The sequence below is a fragment of the Castanea sativa genome, chromosome 1 (assembly GCF_040712315.1).
Source record: "Castanea sativa cultivar Marrone di Chiusa Pesio chromosome 1, ASM4071231v1".
In the NCBI taxonomy this organism is placed as follows: domain Eukaryota; kingdom Viridiplantae; phylum Streptophyta; class Magnoliopsida; order Fagales; family Fagaceae; genus Castanea; species Castanea sativa.
This window is the reverse complement of record NC_134013.1, coordinates 38,861,792-38,880,468: the sequence shown is the minus strand read 5'-3', so window position 1 is coordinate 38,880,468 and position 18,677 is coordinate 38,861,792. Positions and strand designations below refer to the sequence as shown.

The 18,677-nt window shown below is 35.1% G+C and overlaps 1 protein-coding gene across 3 annotated transcripts; it reads left to right on the top strand.

Moving 5' to 3' along the window:
- Window positions 1-10,665: 10,665 nt before the first annotated feature.
- LOC142622478 (putative glutamate carboxypeptidase LAMP1) lies at window positions 10,666-16,309 on the top strand. 3 transcript variants are annotated; one of them, XR_012841915.1, is made up of 12 exons: window positions 10,666-11,714; window positions 11,839-11,906; window positions 12,362-12,443; window positions 12,524-12,616; window positions 12,717-12,869; window positions 13,160-13,228; window positions 13,496-13,583; window positions 14,775-14,858; window positions 15,209-15,297; window positions 15,415-15,531; window positions 15,621-15,754; window positions 15,979-16,309. XR_012841915.1 is itself a non-coding variant. In XM_075795951.1 (12 exons), coding segments are annotated over exons 1-12 (1,851 nt in total). In that variant the 5' UTR covers window positions 10,666-10,763; the 3' UTR covers window positions 15,980-16,309. The 3 variants fall into 3 exon arrangements, 2 of the variants coding, with proteins under 2 accessions (XP_075652066.1, XP_075652065.1); XM_075795951.1 differs by having other exon boundaries at window positions 15,699-15,754; XM_075795950.1 differs by having other exon boundaries at window positions 15,611-15,754.
- The last annotated feature ends 2,368 nt before the right edge of the window (window positions 16,310-18,677 follow it).

Below are 18,677 nucleotides of genomic sequence, written 5' to 3'. Positions count from 1 at the left end.
GTGCAAAGTGTAATTTGAGGTACACTCTAAAGTGCTAAAGTGTAATTTTCTCAAAAAGTTAACAGTCATTTGTATTCCTTTTGGTTTTTAATATTCAATTTAGCCAAAAAGTTTTGAAAAACAAAAACGGCAACTATAAGAATTAAAATGACTAGCTTCTCAAAATAGCACACGCATGTCTCCAAGACATAAAATAATGACCTCAATAATATGGTCCCGTGACCGGTTGGTTGAGAGTTGAGACACGAAACATTACCTAATGCCAGATTGTCAATTCAACAAAACTGGACTAGCGATTCACAAGAATTGTTGAGTATTGGCAATTGTTTACCTTGCACCCATTTTTATTTTAAATACTTTTTATTTGAGCAATATTATGGATATTAAAAAAATTATCTTTTTTTTTCAATTATTAACATAACAAGAAATGATTGGATGTGTCTGGTTATACCTTTTTTTTTAATTGAGTTTTACTAACCTATGACTTTAGGGTATACATTAGTAAATCATTTTTTAAAAATTTTATATAGAAAAATGAAAAGTAGCTAACATTTTGACAACATTTTCAATTTTTAATAAAAACTTTCTTTAAATAAATGATTAATATATGTCATTAACTGAACCCTTTTTTAATTTTGTATCTCAGGAATATACAATATCTCACTCATATATGTGAGTAGAGTGTTGTATAGTTCTAATAAGAACAAAGTTTTAGTCCCAAAATTTTAGATTTGGCTATTCCATCTAAACTCATACTTTCTGTTACTTTTTAATTGACATGTCCTTATTTTATTACTTCTACTAATGTGATTTTAGGTCTTACTCTACATTTTTATTTTTCCGTTTTCTTAACTTAGATAAACTCACTCTTTGTTACCAGTGCACGAGTCACTCTCCTCTGAACATAACCAAACTATATCAAGCAACTCTCCCTCAACAATAAGTATTACACCTATTGTTAAATCAATTGTCTCATTTTGAATATTATCTTTATATTTATTTCCACTTATTCTCATCTTAACATTCTCTTTTCAGCTACACTCATTTTACAAATGTGATGCTTCTTAACAACCCAACATTCAGTACCATAGAGTATAGCTAGGCATACAACGATCTTATAAAATTTTCCATTTTAACTTAGTAGGCATTCAATGAACGCATAATATTCTTAATGCGCTTATCAACTTTATACACCCTACTTTTATCCTATAATTCACATTCTAGGGTGTTATATACTTTCATTATACAAAATTCCACCTCTATATAGACACTCCAAAAATATAAATGATAACTATTATTGGATGGAAATAATGAGGATGATATGCTGTGAAAGAAACACTTTGAAAATAATATTGGTGTCAAGAGAATATATAATCTATTTATCTATTAAAATGTTTTTTTTTTTTTTTTGCTAAAATGCAAAACACACCCTCTAAGTTTCACCATTTTTCATTTTAGTCCTATAAGTTTGGGTTTTGTCATTTCAATCCTCTAAGTTTTATTCCATTCTAATTAAGTCTTTCATTAATGTTCCGTTAATGTACTGCCATTAACTTTTTTTTTTAAATCTTTACTTTTCTTAAAGAAGTTAATTAAAAAAAAAAGATAGAAAGGAAATTTTTTTTTTTTTTAGCAAAATAGAAAGGCAATTAGACTAATGTTCCCTCCCACACCTGAATAATAAAAATGAGAAGGAGAAAGAGGAGGAAGAGAGAGAGTGTGAGAGAGTAGAGGGGGAAAGAAAAGAAAAACAAAAGTGATATTTGTTCATTTAGACCCCTTAAACCAGATTGTTTAATTAACCTAATTAATTAACCAAGCTGATTATTAGGTTTATTATTCAGATCTTAGTTAGACAAGCATATATCATATTATGCATAAAACCGAAAAAGTAAATACATCATGATATGATAACTTAGGAAAACCGATGAAATGAACTGTTTCAAGGTAAAATCCTAGGGAGGATTTTACCTTGACTATCCTCAAGGTAAAGTAAATCCACTATAAGAGAATTGAAGTTTTTACAATCAAATTTAACCCTAAATCTGTTGCTACCTCATGTAGTAACTTACTGATACGACCGTGTGCAAGCTCCGAATTCACGACTCCTTCTCTTCTTAGATTTACACCAACACAAGCACCCTTGCTTGTGACTTTGAGATCTCACTCAAAGGTTTTAGATCACCTTCAATAATAATCTCGATGCAGCAACTATGTACTACCAACGCTTACTTCTGGCTCTGGTAAATTCTTGTGTAGTTAGAATGTACAAAACCTCTCAGATCTCACAAGGAGTAACACACAAGTCTTCCAAAAGTCTGGAAAACGTAGCTAGAGTTTCCCTTTTATATGTGGAGAAGTTGGAATGAAACCCTAAACGTTTTCGTTGGCTTGGGCTTGGTTTAAAAATTCTGTAGAATTTTATTCCTACAATTTTCAATCGACCAAGCCTAATTTCTCGATCGGTCAAACAAGGCAGAAACACATTTCCTTTTTCTACAATCAGCTGGATTTGAACCATGAAACAAACACTTTTAAGCATTCCCTAACACCTAGACTAGACCAGTTTTGTTCTCGGTTTGCCAATACAATAAAAACATGATTCTGAACATTTAAACCTAAATCTTTAGAATCTAACAGGTGACAAAGGTGAAATCGTTCTCATGGATGCTCACGGAAAGTGCCTTCTCACTGTTCACCGAAAGGTGTGGACTTGCTCTAGCTTTTCATGGTTATTATCTTCTTCTTTTCTTCTTGGGACGAGTTGACTCACCGAATCTAGTTTGGGCTTCAGTTTATTAACAAATATTTGTGGAATTTGAGGGAGAAATTAAATTTCTGTTCAGTTTTTCATTTGTATGGATACAGATTTGAATCTCGTTTTCCTTATGCAACTATGCTACATTAGTAAATCATTAACCTTCAAAATTACGAGTCAACTCAGCGAGTCATTGATCCAATCCACTACTTTGCTGAATTCAGTTTAGAAATGTATAAACATGAAATCAACCTAAATGAGTTGTCTCTATTTTATTTTCATATCTTTTATTGGGAACCGATTTGATCTGAGTTTACTCGAGTATTTATTACTCATGTTGGGGAAACGTTCAGGTGTGGGAGGGAACGTTCCTCTAAATGGATTTCTGGTTTTTTTTTTAATTAATTTTTTTTCTAAAATTAAAAAAATAAATAAAAGTTAACGATAAAAACTAACAGCACGTTAACGAAAAAAATTATTAGGAAAGAATGAAATTTAGATGATTAAAATGACAAAACCTAAACTTATAAGACTGAAATGAAAAATTATAAAACTTAAAAAGTGAATTTTGCTTTTTCACCTTTATTTTTTTAAGAGAAAAAATGAAGCCAGACACATTGAAAAAACCCGTGTGTATTTTTCTTGGGGAATACATGAGAGTTGTAATTTGGAGGGCAAAAAAGGAAATTTTGGTAACCTCCTTTGGTCTCCATGAATAGCCTTGCATATATGTTTGGAATACTTGCAACTTGCAAGCCTATGAGAGCACATGATAGGTACACAACGCAATAAATTGACTTACACAAAAGATCTCATTGAGTTATTGAATAAAAGCTCATACGATCTACAATTCTTTTCTTTTTTTGGATAATTAGATAGTTACAATGGAGGGATTTAAACTCTGAATATTTTTGTTGGAAATACCTGGTACTGATTAATCTATCAACTCTTTCTTTATCAGAATTGATACTTTTTTTTTGTTTTGAACTATCTAATTAGCAGACCCAAAAGCTATCTTTCCTCTCTTATAATAGTATCAAACTAAACTAAGCTAGCTTAATCATACCTTATTCAGTGTAAGATCATAACTATTCAATCTCCCATGAAACCCGCTTCTCCATACAATAAGCTTCAAAAAAGCCATTGGCCAAGAATCAATTATGTTGTGACAAGCTAATAAAAGGTGGGTTATTGTGAAACTCACTTTTCGAGCATTCACATCCGGGGATGTAAAAAAACATTTATTTTACACCCTTAAAACCTAGTTTATCTATTTTATCATTCCATTTTATAACTCACCCATCATCCTAGTTTCTATTTTTACATACAACTTATTAAAATAATATAAATTACACCGTCAAATAATCTAAAAAAAAACTCACATCTCTCTCTTCCCTCTCTTCCTCTCTTCCTCCATCAAACCCACACAACTAGCAATCACCACCAAATCCAGCAATCCCACCACCTCCAACAACCACTTGCCACCAAAAACTCAGCCCAACCGCCAAAAGCCATCCATCACCACCACCATTGAAACACCACTCGACTAGGAAAACAAAAACCACCACCGAACAACCCAACTAAACCAACCACCGAACCACAATCAACCATCACCATCACCACCACCACCAAACCCACCACCTATAGCCATTGCACAACACACAAAATCACACCCACCACGACCCACGCCAAACCCAAAACCCACCACCCAAACCCACACATCCCACAACCCACACCCACCATAACCCATGCCACCATGACCCACACCACCACCCCATGACCCACTGGCAACCCATAACCCGTAAAACCCACAAAACCCGAAACCCATTAATGCCTCCACCACTGAAAATGCCGATTTGAAGCCACCCACCCAAGGCGGATCTACAACCAACTAAAGTCTTGAGCAAGAGAAAGAAGCAAGAGTCAACGTGAGAGGAAGAGAGGAGAGAGAGTGAAAGAAAGAAAGAAGAGAAAAGGAAGAAGAGAGAGAGTTTGATTGGTTTTTATGAGAAGAGAGAGAGTTGTTAAAATAATTATTTTTATGTTTATAACCCATGAATAAGAGCATTCTTATCAACCATTGCAAAAAATTTAGGGTATGTTTGGTAACAATTTTTTTTTCTATTTTCAAAAACTTGTTTTTAGAAATATAAAGAAAAAATAATTTTCTTGTATTTTTGAAATCAAAAACATGTTTGGTTAGTTGAAATTAAAAATATAGTTTTTTTAAGAAAAAAATAGAAAATACTAAAATATGTTGTTATTAGGATTTGAACTTTAATGTTAACTCATTAAATAAGACAAATTCATTAAATTAAATATGTGTTTTCATTAACTTTTGAAAATTAGAAACTGAAAACAGCCTTTTGCATATTTTCAGTTTCCTTCACAAATTGAGTTTTGACAACAATTTTTGTTTTTTGCCCATTTTGAGTTGCCAAACAAGTTTTTCAGTCTCAAAAATAAAAAATTGTTTTTGAAAATAGAAAATAAGGAGAAAAAACAGTTACCAAAGCATTTATCAATTCAAAACACTACTTTTTCAATTTTAACACCTCATTTTACAATATACCAAACATCAAAACTTCTTCTTTTTTTACAACTTCATTTAAATATTATTTCTTTATAATTTTTTATTCCTTTTTTGTTTTTATTTTTTTCATCCTCTCTTTCTCTAGTCTCACTGTCTCCCTCTTGGTCTTACTGTCTCTCCCTCTCTCCCTCTGGATGACCCATGCCGATGAGATCGATCAAGTCGACGATCCACGCCGGTCAACTCGACGATCCATGCTGGTCACGTCGATGATCCACAAACGCAAACCCACAAACCCAGACCCATGAACTCAGCCCCACAAACCCAAACCCATAAAATCGCCGGAGCACATCAGACCACGACCCAAAACGTCAAATCCATAACCCAAACAACCACTTCTGAATCTAACATCAAATCACAAACTTAAAAATAAAAAATAAAAAAACCACTGCAATAGAGATCGGCCTGGGTTTCGTCGAAGAGGGAGGCAGAGACGTCGAGCAGAGGGAGTGAGAGAGCAGAGAAATGGGAGCAAGAATGAGAGACGGAAGAAACAGAAATGAGAGAGAGAAAAGAAAGTCTGGAGAACAAAGACAAACAAAGAATATAAAATAATTTTTTGTTTTACAATCTTGCTACAGTGGGTTGCTAGACATAGCAGTCCACTGTAGCTGGATTGCAAAATAAATAAGATTTGAGAGTATTGATGGAGCATGCTTTTTAGTATTTATAGCATTTTGTATGTTAAATTTTAACATTTATAGGATTTGCCCATCTTGATAAGAATGCTCTAATAGGTTGTATATACACAAACTTACTGTTCATGGTTACTACAAAATTTTAGCAACACACACCTGGGTAAAGCTCAATTATTTTACCAGGTGGGTTGCAAAAATAGCAATTTGAGGGGTTTACACCCCCAATGCTAATGCTCTTACATGCCAACCTTTGATTACTTTAATGTCAAATTTATTTGCCAAAAAAGGAGTCACAATGTACAAAAGATAAAAAAGGGAACATGAGAAGAGGAGAAGAGGGAGCAATAGAAAAATTTTAAGGTTCTCACACAACAAAAAACATCCTATGTTCGTTTTACTTCCAAAATCCCTATACCTATTATCCTAATTCAGCTATTCCTATTCCTAAAGTGGTTTTCCATATTGAGCAACACAATACAAGTGTCCTTTCTCTCTCTCCGTCTCCCACCAACCTCTACCATCTTCTTTTTCTTACTTTATATCTCACATGAAGCAATTTCACATTTATTATCATTCTTGTATTATTTGGTTTATGCATCACTAATCTAGCATAATGAAAAAGCAGATACAATCACTCACCATCAAGAGTCTTTTAGTCCAACTAGTTGGTACTTCTTCGTATGCCCATGATATTCACGATTAAAATCTTTCATTTCACTCCCCCTTCCCCTATGTGTGTGTGTGTGTGTGTGTGTGTGTGTTTCTAAAAAAAAAAGTGTTGTTGAGTCGTTCCACATCGGTAAGGTGTGATATTGAGAAGGAGTTTATCACTTGCTCCGCGACACTAACTGCCGCATGCAGTTTTGGTGTTGGCGTGTGAATGTATTCCCTTATCTCATCCCCCTTCCCCTATATGTGTGTGTGTGTGTGTGTGTGTGTGTGTGTGTGTTTCTCAACAAAAAAAAAAAAAAAAAAACTTTCATTTCACCAGTATAAATGCTTGTAGGGTGTGGGAGGCAAGGGTCGGGGTTCAAGTCTCCAGGTAGGAGATTCACACACACATGCACTTAGATTAGGTTAGAGTAAAAATTTTATCTTATATAAAATAAATAAATAAATAAATAACTTTCATTTCTATTGTAATTATCAAATTATAAAATAAATATAAATATATACTTAAATGTGTGTGTGTGTGTGTGTGTATATATATATATATATATAAATTAAAAAATTAAAAAAAATTAAAAAAAAAAGCTTTCCAACCTGAATTTCAACTCTAAAAATCATTACAAATTTACAATTATGTTCAATGTTTACTTGGGCATTGCCGAATATATCAATTTGATCTCACTAAATATATTTATATGTTTCATAGCCTAAACTACATACACATGAGAATTTCTCACTATTTATTTTATTCCTAAGAGGAAACACAATGGGAGCAACTAACATACGATTAATCAGCATGAGGATTGGACTCGACTACGCCAAAGAACCCAAATCTAACCGCTAACTTATCAAAAATGCAATGTATATTACAATAACAAAAAACACGCTAACAAGCAATTACCAATCCCAAACCAATGAAATAGTAGGTAATAAAAAGGGAAAAAAAGAGGGGGTGAGTAATTCTTAAGTACTCCCGGAGCACGGAGAATGGTACTCCCTCCTCTCACATTCATGGTGGGATCCGCTCATTAAATTCATGATGGGGTCCACCATGGATGGAGCCATGTTTGGACTTGGGGGGGCAATGGCCCCCCTCCCTTTTTAAAAAAAAATTATTATTATTATATATATTAGGTACTAATTTTAGCAATTTTGTTTTAGAAAATTACACTTTTGCTCCCTTAAAAATATCATTGATTCTTTTAAGAGTATTGTTATAGTCACAAATTTTTCTATAACATTTTTACAGACGGTTAAGGTAACAAATTCTTATTGATTCGCATTTGGGCTTACCATTTACATTATTAGCAATTTGTAAAAAGGTTTGCAGTTCAAACATTTTCCACATTTTAAAGACCATTAAAAAATATTTATATGTCAAAAATCTAAAAAAGAAATATACAAGTCCAAAAAAATTAGTACAACAACAAAAATTATCAATAGTAAAACTTAAAAAAATAAAAAATTAAGCCTGATCAGCCAATTTTACTTAAAACAAAAAATCTAACCCTTTAAAAAATTTTAAACAACTAGTAACTAAGCGACTAAGTAGCAACAAAGTCGAAGGCCAAAGTTATTGTACACAACCAACAGCAGAGCCGCCCCCCCTAACTCTAAGTTCTGGCTCCGTCCCTGGGGTCCACCATGAATGTGAGAGGAGGGAGCACCATTTTACTATACTCCGGGACTACCTAAGAATTTTCCGAGGTGGCTTAAAATAAGATATTTATGAAGTTATTGTGACAATTTGAAAATTATTTGAGCAGTATGATTACCTCTTTAAATGGAGATTTCACCAATAACAGCTATAATTTACAATATTATTCAGTCATGCGACTCAAACAACCAAATCTAACTGTTTATATTGGATCTGAACAAACGGATTTAATGCACAAGAATCGCCAACGCACAGCAATTTATGGTAACAACTGATGCAAGATTACACATAATTATAATCCTAACCAAGAATAGACATCATTAATGAAGGAAAACACTCAACAAATTTATAATTGATGGTTGCAGTGATAAAACATATAATTGAGGAATAAAAACAGAGGCCATGCTTAGAAAGGACTTGTATTGTTTGTATCCTCTAGTTGCTCCAATGAGATATATAAAGGATTATAAAACAAAAGATTGTAAGAGCATCCACACCAGTTCCTTTAAAATCTTCTAAAAATAAAAAAAATAATAAAAATAAGGTACAAATTTTACACATTTTGAGCAAAAAAATACCCACATTAGTGGGTGTAAAAATGTGTAAAGCTGTGCAAATACACGGTTACTGTAACTCGTGTATCTCTTATTTTATTAATTTCACATTCACTCGTTTTTTTTCTCTCTCTTCTCCGTGCTCAACAGACTGCTTGTCCTCTCCTCATCTTCTTCTTTTTCCTCAGATGCACACAAACACACCCACACACAAACACATCCACACAGACAAATCAACAGAGATACACAAACAGAGATACACAGACGGATCGATGCTTGATCGGAACGATCGGTGCTTGTGGAACGATTGGTGTTTGTGGGTCTTGCTTGATCGGAGCTCGTGGGTCTTGCCTAATCGGAGCTAGGGAGATCTGACCGAGATGGGTCTTGCCTGATCGGAGCTAGGAAGATCTCGGATTTGATCGGTGCTTGTGGATCGGAGCTAGGGAGCGACCGAGACCACCACGAATGCCACATTCCACATGATGTCCAGAGCCACCACGGGCTTCGAGTACCCCCAGTCAACCCTGTGCTCCTCCAGCTGCCATTCCCCCGTCTCCCACACCAGCATGGACAAGTCGTGACGCCCCGTGGCGCGGCCCAAGAGCAAAGCCAGAGTGGTGGGGCATGTGGTCGCGGTGTTGGAGTTGCCCTGTCATGGGTCTGATCTGGTCGGATCTGATCGAGAGAGTTGATCTGAAAAATGGATAGAGATAGGTAAAGAGATGGGTATAGAGAAGGAGCAACAAATCAGAAAAAATGGGTAGAGAGAGAGAAAGCGCGCACATATTAAAGGGGGTAGTTGAGAGAAATAATAAAAAATTTGAGAAAATTGATTATTTAATTAAAAGATGTGATAAAATAGATAAACTGATATGGGTATTTTGTAAAAATTGATGTGTAAAATAGAAAAGGTAGGTTTTTAGTGTAAAAATTAATGTGTAAAATGAAGGAACTGATGTGGTTGCTCTAAGAAGCAAGGACAAAGTCACTAACTTAATAACTACTTTGTTTCTTTTGGTACCCACATCCTTTTGCTGATGATCTGTGCGCAGTTTCATGTCTAAATTGTCTTTTACTAGTAATTTTAAATGGAACTCAGGCACGCAATACTATGTATACTTATTAAAATTAAAGATTCTCAATCAAATATAAGATATAGATAAAGCCAGAAAATAACGGGCAGAATTTAGGTACAATACTTATGTGTTGTTTCTTAGTTTCCCTTTTTAATATTCTGTCATGTGAATTTTTCCTCATAAGATGGAAATGTATTTTTTAGTTAAGTAGCCATATAGCTGAATCTTAAGAAGGAAACCTAAAGAACAACACATAAAATATTTTACCTAAGTTTTGTTGAGAATAATTATAACATCATTGATAATCTTTCTTTATATTTTACAATACCTTCATTGTGGCCTCGGAAAGGAGGATAGGATAAATAAATAAATAATAATAATAATAATAATAATAAGTCTAACTTGGCCAAATGACATAACGTAGTTGGTGCATCATAAAAATGGTAGCAATGATTAAATTATGTGAAAGTGACGTACCACTAATTATTTCAACTAATTATATAAAAAATTATGGTTTAACATTGCTCAAAACGATAAAATATTAAAGGTTGGAATTCGTCTCAATCAGAAATCAATTATGAGGAAGACAAAAACAGAGGACATCATATACTATCTTTAATGATCATGATAATGGAAACATCAGTTATAATACATTTTAAGATTTGATGTTTGATCGTAACGTGATAATATATATATCCAAGTAAATTACTCCACACACATTCGAAATCCCACCTCAAGAAAAGCTCCACAACAACAAAATTTGCACTCACCAAAAGACAATTTCTCTCTCAAAATACAGGGGAAAACAAAGCCCCATGTTGAAAACACCCACCACCATCTTCCTAGGCTTAGCCACCTCTTTCACCTTCCTCCTCATTTCTCCTCCTCCTCCAAAATCTTTCTACCACTCCCTCTACATATCCACCTCTCTATCCGACAACACCTCAATATCACATCATTTACACACCCTCACTCGCCGGCCCCACGTTGCTGGTTCTGAGGCAAACGCAGAGGCTGCAGCCTATGTTTTATCCATCTTCACCTCCAGCAATATCAAATCTCACATAGCATCCTATGAGGTCTCTCTAACCTACCCTTCTTCCCGTTCCTTAACACTAATACCACCACCTCCAGAGACACCCACAACCTTCAATCTTCGTCAAGAAATTTATGATGGTGATCCATATGCAGATGTAGCAGATGAAGTTCAGCCTACTTTCCATGCATATGCAAAGTCAGGCACTGTCTCGGGACTTGTGGTTTATGTGAACTACGGACGCATAGTAGACTACTTGACACTGAAAGAAATGGGTGTGAATATATCAGGTACAATTGTTTTGGCAAGGTATGGAGAAATATACAGAGGAAACATAGTCAAGAATGCGTACGAAGAAGGTGCTATTGGGGCACTGTTGTATACAGATAGGAAAGACTATGGTGGTGGAGGAGGGGATACAAGGTGCTTCCCAGATGAGAAGTGGATGCCACCAAGCGGGGTTCAGGTGGGAACAGTTTATAATGGGATCGGTGACCCTACTACACCTGGATGGGCAAGCACTGGAGACTGTGAAAGGTTATCCGAAGAGGAAGTAGAGAAAGGAGGGGATGTTCCACTTATACCTTCCCTGCCAATATCTGGGGCAGATGGTGAAACAATCTTGAGATCGGTCGGTGGAGATGTTGCCCATGAGGATTGGCAAGGAAGCATAGATGCACCTACTTACAGGGTTGGACCAGGGCCAGGGATTATCAATCTCAGTTACACTGTAAGTTCAAACTAAGATTTGGGTTTTTTTAAGTACCATTCTGTATTCTTGTGCACATTCTGCTAACGTCCAATCCAGCCCTATTACTAAAATCAGACCAGTTACTGAGGGGTGTTTTTTCCAGGGAAATCAAATCATAGGGACTATTCAGAATATCATTGGTATAATTGAAGGAGCAGAAGAGCCTGATCGGTATGTCCAAAAATTTTCATAAACAGAAGATATTAGCTCATTCTTGCACTTCAATTTCAATATGCATCGCTCTAAAGAAAACGTGCATAGTGCTCATGATTAGTAACTCATCAAGACAGAACAGGACAAATTGACAACTACCTTCTTATTAGGTATACTTTTCATTTGTGGTACAGTTTCCACCCCTTGCCTGTCTTTGGTCCAAAAGAAGAAAATCTTCATGAATCGGTTGTGTTCACCAATGTTTGCAATATAGCTTGTTCCACAAAAGGATTAACTGCATCTCAAACGTTTCAGATCTATTTACTATTTCACTTAACTTTGAATGACATTTGAAAGTTAATTGCAAAATTAGAGCGGTAAAACATATTAACTTGTTTTAATCAATATCTCGAGGGGGTAATGAAGCCTAACTTGCAATGGCTAAAAGTCACAAATGTTACGATTATCTGTAGATTTATCATTCTGGGTAATCATCGGGATGCATGGACATTTGGAGCTGTTGATCCCAATAGTGGCACTGCAGCATTGCTAGAGGTACAAAATGTCCTTATCCAGTATCTACTAATGAGGAATAATCACCAAAACAGCACCACCTGATTTTGATACAACCGTAGGTTGCTGAAAGACTGGGGAAGCTGCAAAAAAAAGGATGGAAACCTCGAAGAACAATTGTCTTATGCAATTGGGATGCTGAAGAATATGGCCTGGTCATTCTCTCTCTCTCTCTCTCTCTCTCTCTCTCTCTCTCTCTCTCTCTCTCTCAGACACACACACACAACAGAAATTTAACCGAAGCACCATATCCAGGTAGGATCCACTGAATGGGTAGAAGAGAACAGAGAAATGCTAGCTTCAAGGGCTGTTGCTTATTTGAATGTTGACTGTGGAGTAGCTGGACCAGGATTCCATGCCTCTGCAACTCCCCAGCTTGATGAACTGCTCAAACGAGCAACTCAACAGGTATCTCAAAAGTAGTAATACTAGGAAAACCAGCAACAGTAAGCATAAGCCAATTTTGAATGCAGCAATTACAGAATCCATACCAAGAGTTGATACTTCTGATATCACAACTCCTGGCCATACAGATGGGCATTAGCAGCTGCAGAACATATAAGATGCCAGTCAAATCTATAGAGAATAGCATTAATCTAGATTTAAATCTTTTCTCCTGCTTCAGGTCAAAAGAAATCTTCTCTCTGTTGCAGCTATTATCTCACTTATCTCTATTGAACTTGTAATTTGATTTGAAGGTTCAAGACCCAGAGAACTCATCACAAACTATTTACGATTCATGGGTTGATTCCAGCAATTCTCCCCCGGTAAGCAAAATACAAATGCCTTACACCACCACCTTGACTTCAAGATTTCATATTAATTTTTTATGAAATGAACTGAATTGCATTGCAGTGGCCCTTAAAAACTGCAACTTACTTTGTTTCCAGCCATCCAATTTTGATAAATAATTCCCAAGTCTAGCATCATATTACCACGCAGATAGATCACGCATAGGAGACAACTTTCATCAAACCTTGAAACATATCTAGTTAAATAATTGGTGCTCATTAACCTGTACTTTCTATACAAAGATTGGAAGGTTAGGAGATGGAGGATCAGACTTTGCAGCTTTTGTGCAACATGTAGGAATTCCAGCAGCTGCAATGTTTTTTGGAGGAGGTAACAAGCACGATTTTTTTTTTTTTTTTAATATGTAAAGAAAAATGTTAATGAAAAAAGATTACTTCATGTACAATGAAAACAAAGAAGTCTAAAGAATTACAATGAAAAAGTATTATGTACAAGCACAATATTTTTAATCTTTGGACATCATCCTTTAGTTTGTAAGGTGATGCATGCACACATGCACATATGCACATATAGACCATTTTTATTCTAAAGGAAGCAACTATGAATATACTTCTTAGAAAACACAATGACATAAAGAAATCGATAATTGAAAGGTTCAAATTTAAAAGTTCTTTCACCAAGTAAGGCAAAACAAACAAAACAAAGCATTAATTTCAAAATCAAGTATGATATGACGAAAATCCAGCGACGGTATCCAACCAATTCGTAACAACCACCAGCTAAAACAAGCAAAGAGATGCTAAATACAGTGTGAAGGCAAATATAACACTTTGTAACATTCATCACAATGTAACCAAAACCTCCCACAAATACTGTTAGCAGAACGACTTAACCTAACCAAAGATATGACAGAAGTACTCCATCAAATGTTTTTAATCTCTCATAGTCAATAAAAATATTACTTTCGCTATAGTCTTTTTTTTTTTTTTGGATAATTACAATGGGGGAAGGGGGATTTGAACCCTGGATATCTTAGTTGACAGTTTTTTTTTTTTAAATATAATTTATGGTTCATCCCTTAACTACCACCATCCCATTAAATTTGTCACACATTTTAGTCTGAGAATGGAATTTTGGTTACTAATCCAATTAGCTCATACTACTTGAAGTTCTTGTTGCTTTGAATAGAGGGAAATGAAAGCATGCTTGGCAGCCTGTGGGTGGAAGGAATGGAAAACTATCTTATGACATGAATGAACTAATGATTCTCCTTGTAAAAGGAGACAACTTATAAATCACAAGTCAAAACTAACATTGAACTAACGTGCAACCATAATCTTATCACATTAACTTACCAATGATGTTCACTACTGTAGTAAGAGACTAAAAACATTTATTTAGCAACCAAAAAAAAAAGAAAAAAAAGAGACTAGAGACTGTTACTTTAGTAAGCTTCAAAATGGCAGAACATTTTATCCTTACATAATATAACATGGCAGTGTGCCTTTTGGAACTTTCATGGCTTACCAATGAATTGTTGTTACTTGTTCCCAAATGCAGGATACCCTGTATACCACTCAATGTACGATGACTTTGTCTGGATGGAAAAATTTGGGGATCCAATGTTTCATAGACATGTTGCAGGTAAGCCATAAAGTTGTTATTTACCAGCACCCAAACCAATTTGGATTTCCTTCCCAAGCCAAAAAATTGCATTTGAAGCACTCTTTAATGATTGCCTATTGAGTCTGGAAAATTCCATTATACACCAAGAGGAGTGAAAACAAACAAAAAGGCACTCAAGAGTGTTAGCAAAACACAATAATAGTCAGTTTTTCCAATTCATAATTTAGTTTTTACTACTTCAGTTCTCACTAAGCCATTTCATGTTCAATGAATGAGAATTTGCATTGAATTCTGGATCAACTAACAACATCTATATCTTAAATCCAAGAGCCTAAAGCTTTATTTTCTATCAAATTTATGAAAAACAGTGGGAAGTGTTTGGGGTTTAGTAGCTCTTTGGTTAGCAGATGAGGAGTTTTTGCCTTTCAACTATCTCTCCTATGCAAAGGAGCTCCAGGTATCACAATGTTAAATGGGAAGAAAATCATTACATGCAGTGTTATGGAATACAATTGATTATCATAGAGATTTAGGGGCAGACATAAACACAATGAATTTAATCCTGAACTAACAGAAAAGCACAAAGGACTTGAAAGATGAGATCTCAGAAACAGACATAAGCCTAAATCCTCTTTTCAAGTCCATAGACGAGCTCCATAAAGCAGCCACCACGATGAACAACCAGAGAAAGGTATAAACTTGCATTTGTGCATATTGCATTTAATAATAACATTCCACATTTATCAGAAACATGAACTATGATTCTCTAGGAAATATTAGAAAGAAAAGGTTGGGCATCAATGTGGAATAAAGATCATTTGAAGGTGAGAGAGTTGAATGATAGACTAATGATGGCAGAGCGCGCATTTACAGACCAAGATGGACTCTTTGGAAGGTCCTGGTATAAGCATTTGGTATGTTTCTCTTAATCAATATATGAATCCTAAACCAAACTTGCTTCCATAGTTCTTTAGTTGGCTTTATTACTACGTCTTTCACGATAACTATATTTTTCAAAAACTCAACATAAAAGTAATTTCCCCAGATATGAAATTGAAAAGATTCGACCCGAGTGAATATCTTGCATTAATGTTATAATTACAGAACGTGACCAAATTTATTATTTTGCATTTTACAGATTTATGGGCCCTCAAAGCACGATGACTATGGATCTAAAACCTTCCCTGGGATAGATGATGCAATAGAGAAGGCAAAGAACCTAAATACTGCAGATTCATGGCGTGCAGTACAACATGAAGTTTGGCGAGTCTCTCGAGCTGTTAAACATGCTTCACTAGTCCTCAATGGTGAACTAACATGAATATGTACTGATATATTCAGTCCTTAGGGTCGTGCACGTCATGTATAGTAATAAAACTCAAAGGAGGCAAATATCCTTGTCATTTATTAATTTTATTATTAGAATAATGGTTAAATGATTAAATTAATCATTTCTGAACAGCCTAAAATTCTGTGACAACTGGTAACTTATCATGGTATCAGAACGGGTGGTCTTGAGTTCAAACCCTATTCTCCACTCTCCCATTATTTAAATTTAAAATAAAACGGTTAAAAATCCCACATGTTGGGTCCCTATATTAAGGGGAAATATGGGCCCTACGTGAGGGAGAATGTTAGAATAATAGTTAAATGATTAAATTCACCATTTGCTAATGCTTTCGGGACAACTAGTGATTTATCACTGATCATATTATTGTTTCTCCAAATCTTGCTATAGATAATCCATCACTACTGCAAGTCCTAATTCAAAAAATATTTTTTTAGAATAAAAAAAAATGAAGTTTCATGTAAATTCTCTAGCATGGCCTAGTTTTATTTCAAGACTTGATCAGTACCAATCCCAAGTTTCATCAAAATTTATCTAGTACTACACACTTGGTCATATGCTATCAGGTCTCATCTTACTGCCTCAACCCCCATTCTTTTTGGCCTTCATGCTTCTTCCATGCATATAAGCATAAGTATTATGTTGCACACAAGCAAATCATCTTAAATGAATCTCACGTCATGTTCTCATTTAGTGGTACCTTAATGCACTTAATTGAATTGAAGCCAACTTATAAATCTCCACTAACTATTGTTGTTTTCTGAAGCTCCTAATGAACAATGAAACCAACATTGAAATTCAACCCTATATCCCAAGCTCCAAATGAATTCTCTCAACTGCATGAATCAAAACATGATACATAACCATATAGGGATAATTTTATTTTTAAATCAGTCTTCCTCTTGTCCGTGTAGCTCCTTGCACTTTCATGATATAATTTTCTGGTACAACAGGGGAAAATCAAAATAATTCCTTTTATCAGATGCATTCCTCAGTCTAATGTTGCACGTGACCAAAGCATCTAAGATGATTGCACCATACTCTCACTTAGTGGTACCTCTAGTTTCTTATTATTGCATTATTTCTAACTCATCTTCTGTACCAATCACAATCTCAACACCCTCATCTTAGCCACAACAGTCTTAGATCAGGGTTGATGTGGGGCCGTGTGGGGAATCACCCAAAGAACACAACACAGCCAGAAGAACTTCACATGGCTCACTTGAACTCAACCTTAAATCCCAAGTTCCTAACGCATTGCCTCAACTGCACGAATCAAAATGTGCCACTCCATATGGAGCTAATTTATTTTTATCATAGATTACCATGGTTTTTCTTACCACCTTTCACTGAGATTCTCATCAGCCTTCCTCTTTTCCATGTAGTTCCTTCCACTTTCATGATATACTTTCCTTCTACAACTGGGGGAAATCAAAATAATTCCTTTTAGATGCATCCCTTGTTGTCTTTGCTTTCCTCAGTCTTATTCTTATGTTGCACATGACCAGAGCATCTAAGATGATTCCATCATACTCTCAGTTAGGTGGTTCCTCTAGGGGGAGATAGAGAGAAGAAACGAAAAATCCAAAGAACACAACACAGCCAGAAGAACTTAACATCACTCACTTAGCATCTAGGTTAATTCCACATCAAGGGGTTAGCACAATCAACTGGGGATCAAATCTCCCCTTTCCCCTCCCCTAGGAACCAAAATAACTTATATTTAAAAGAAAAAGAAAAAGATCTTAGGCTACTTTTACTTGAAACCTTAAGAAAATTTAACCAGGCCAAAATGGGGTTTTATCCCTTTCAAAAAAACTTTTCCGCATTTTGCCCCATTTCTTAAACTATTTAGGGAAATGCACCTGTTTTGAAACTCAATTTTTAGAAAATCGAGTTTCAAATGTAAAAGTTGATTTTTGGACAATCGAGTTATAGCAAAATTGGACTTAGAGAAAAAAAAACACTTTTCTGGAACTCGAGTTCATGAACTCAAGTTCTTTGAATGGAACTCGAGTTCATGGAACTCAAGTTCCTTGAATGGAACTCAAGTTCCACAATTTTTTTTTTTTTTTTTTCAGTTTGCTATAACTCGATTGTCCAAAATTCGAGTTCTAAATTGGGACTTGATCTTTAGAAAATCGAGTTTCAAAACAGGGGCATTTCCCTAAATAATTTCACACGGGGCATTTTGTTAGATATTTAAAAATAAAAATAAAAAGGGCAAAAGCCCATTTTCTCCAACTTAACTAGCTTTATGGAGATTATTTGACCGTTCACATATTATTAATCCCACAGATGACACGGCCAAAGCAAAAGGCCAACAAGAGTGGCTCAAAATTCTCAAGGTCCCCCTTCTTACAACAGGCACACACTTCCAAAAAGATGCATCTCCTACATTGGGAACAAAACACATTGCTCAACTTTGGGCACAATATATATTCCCATTCTAATGTCTTCTTTTGAAAGAGTTGCATAAAAAACCACCT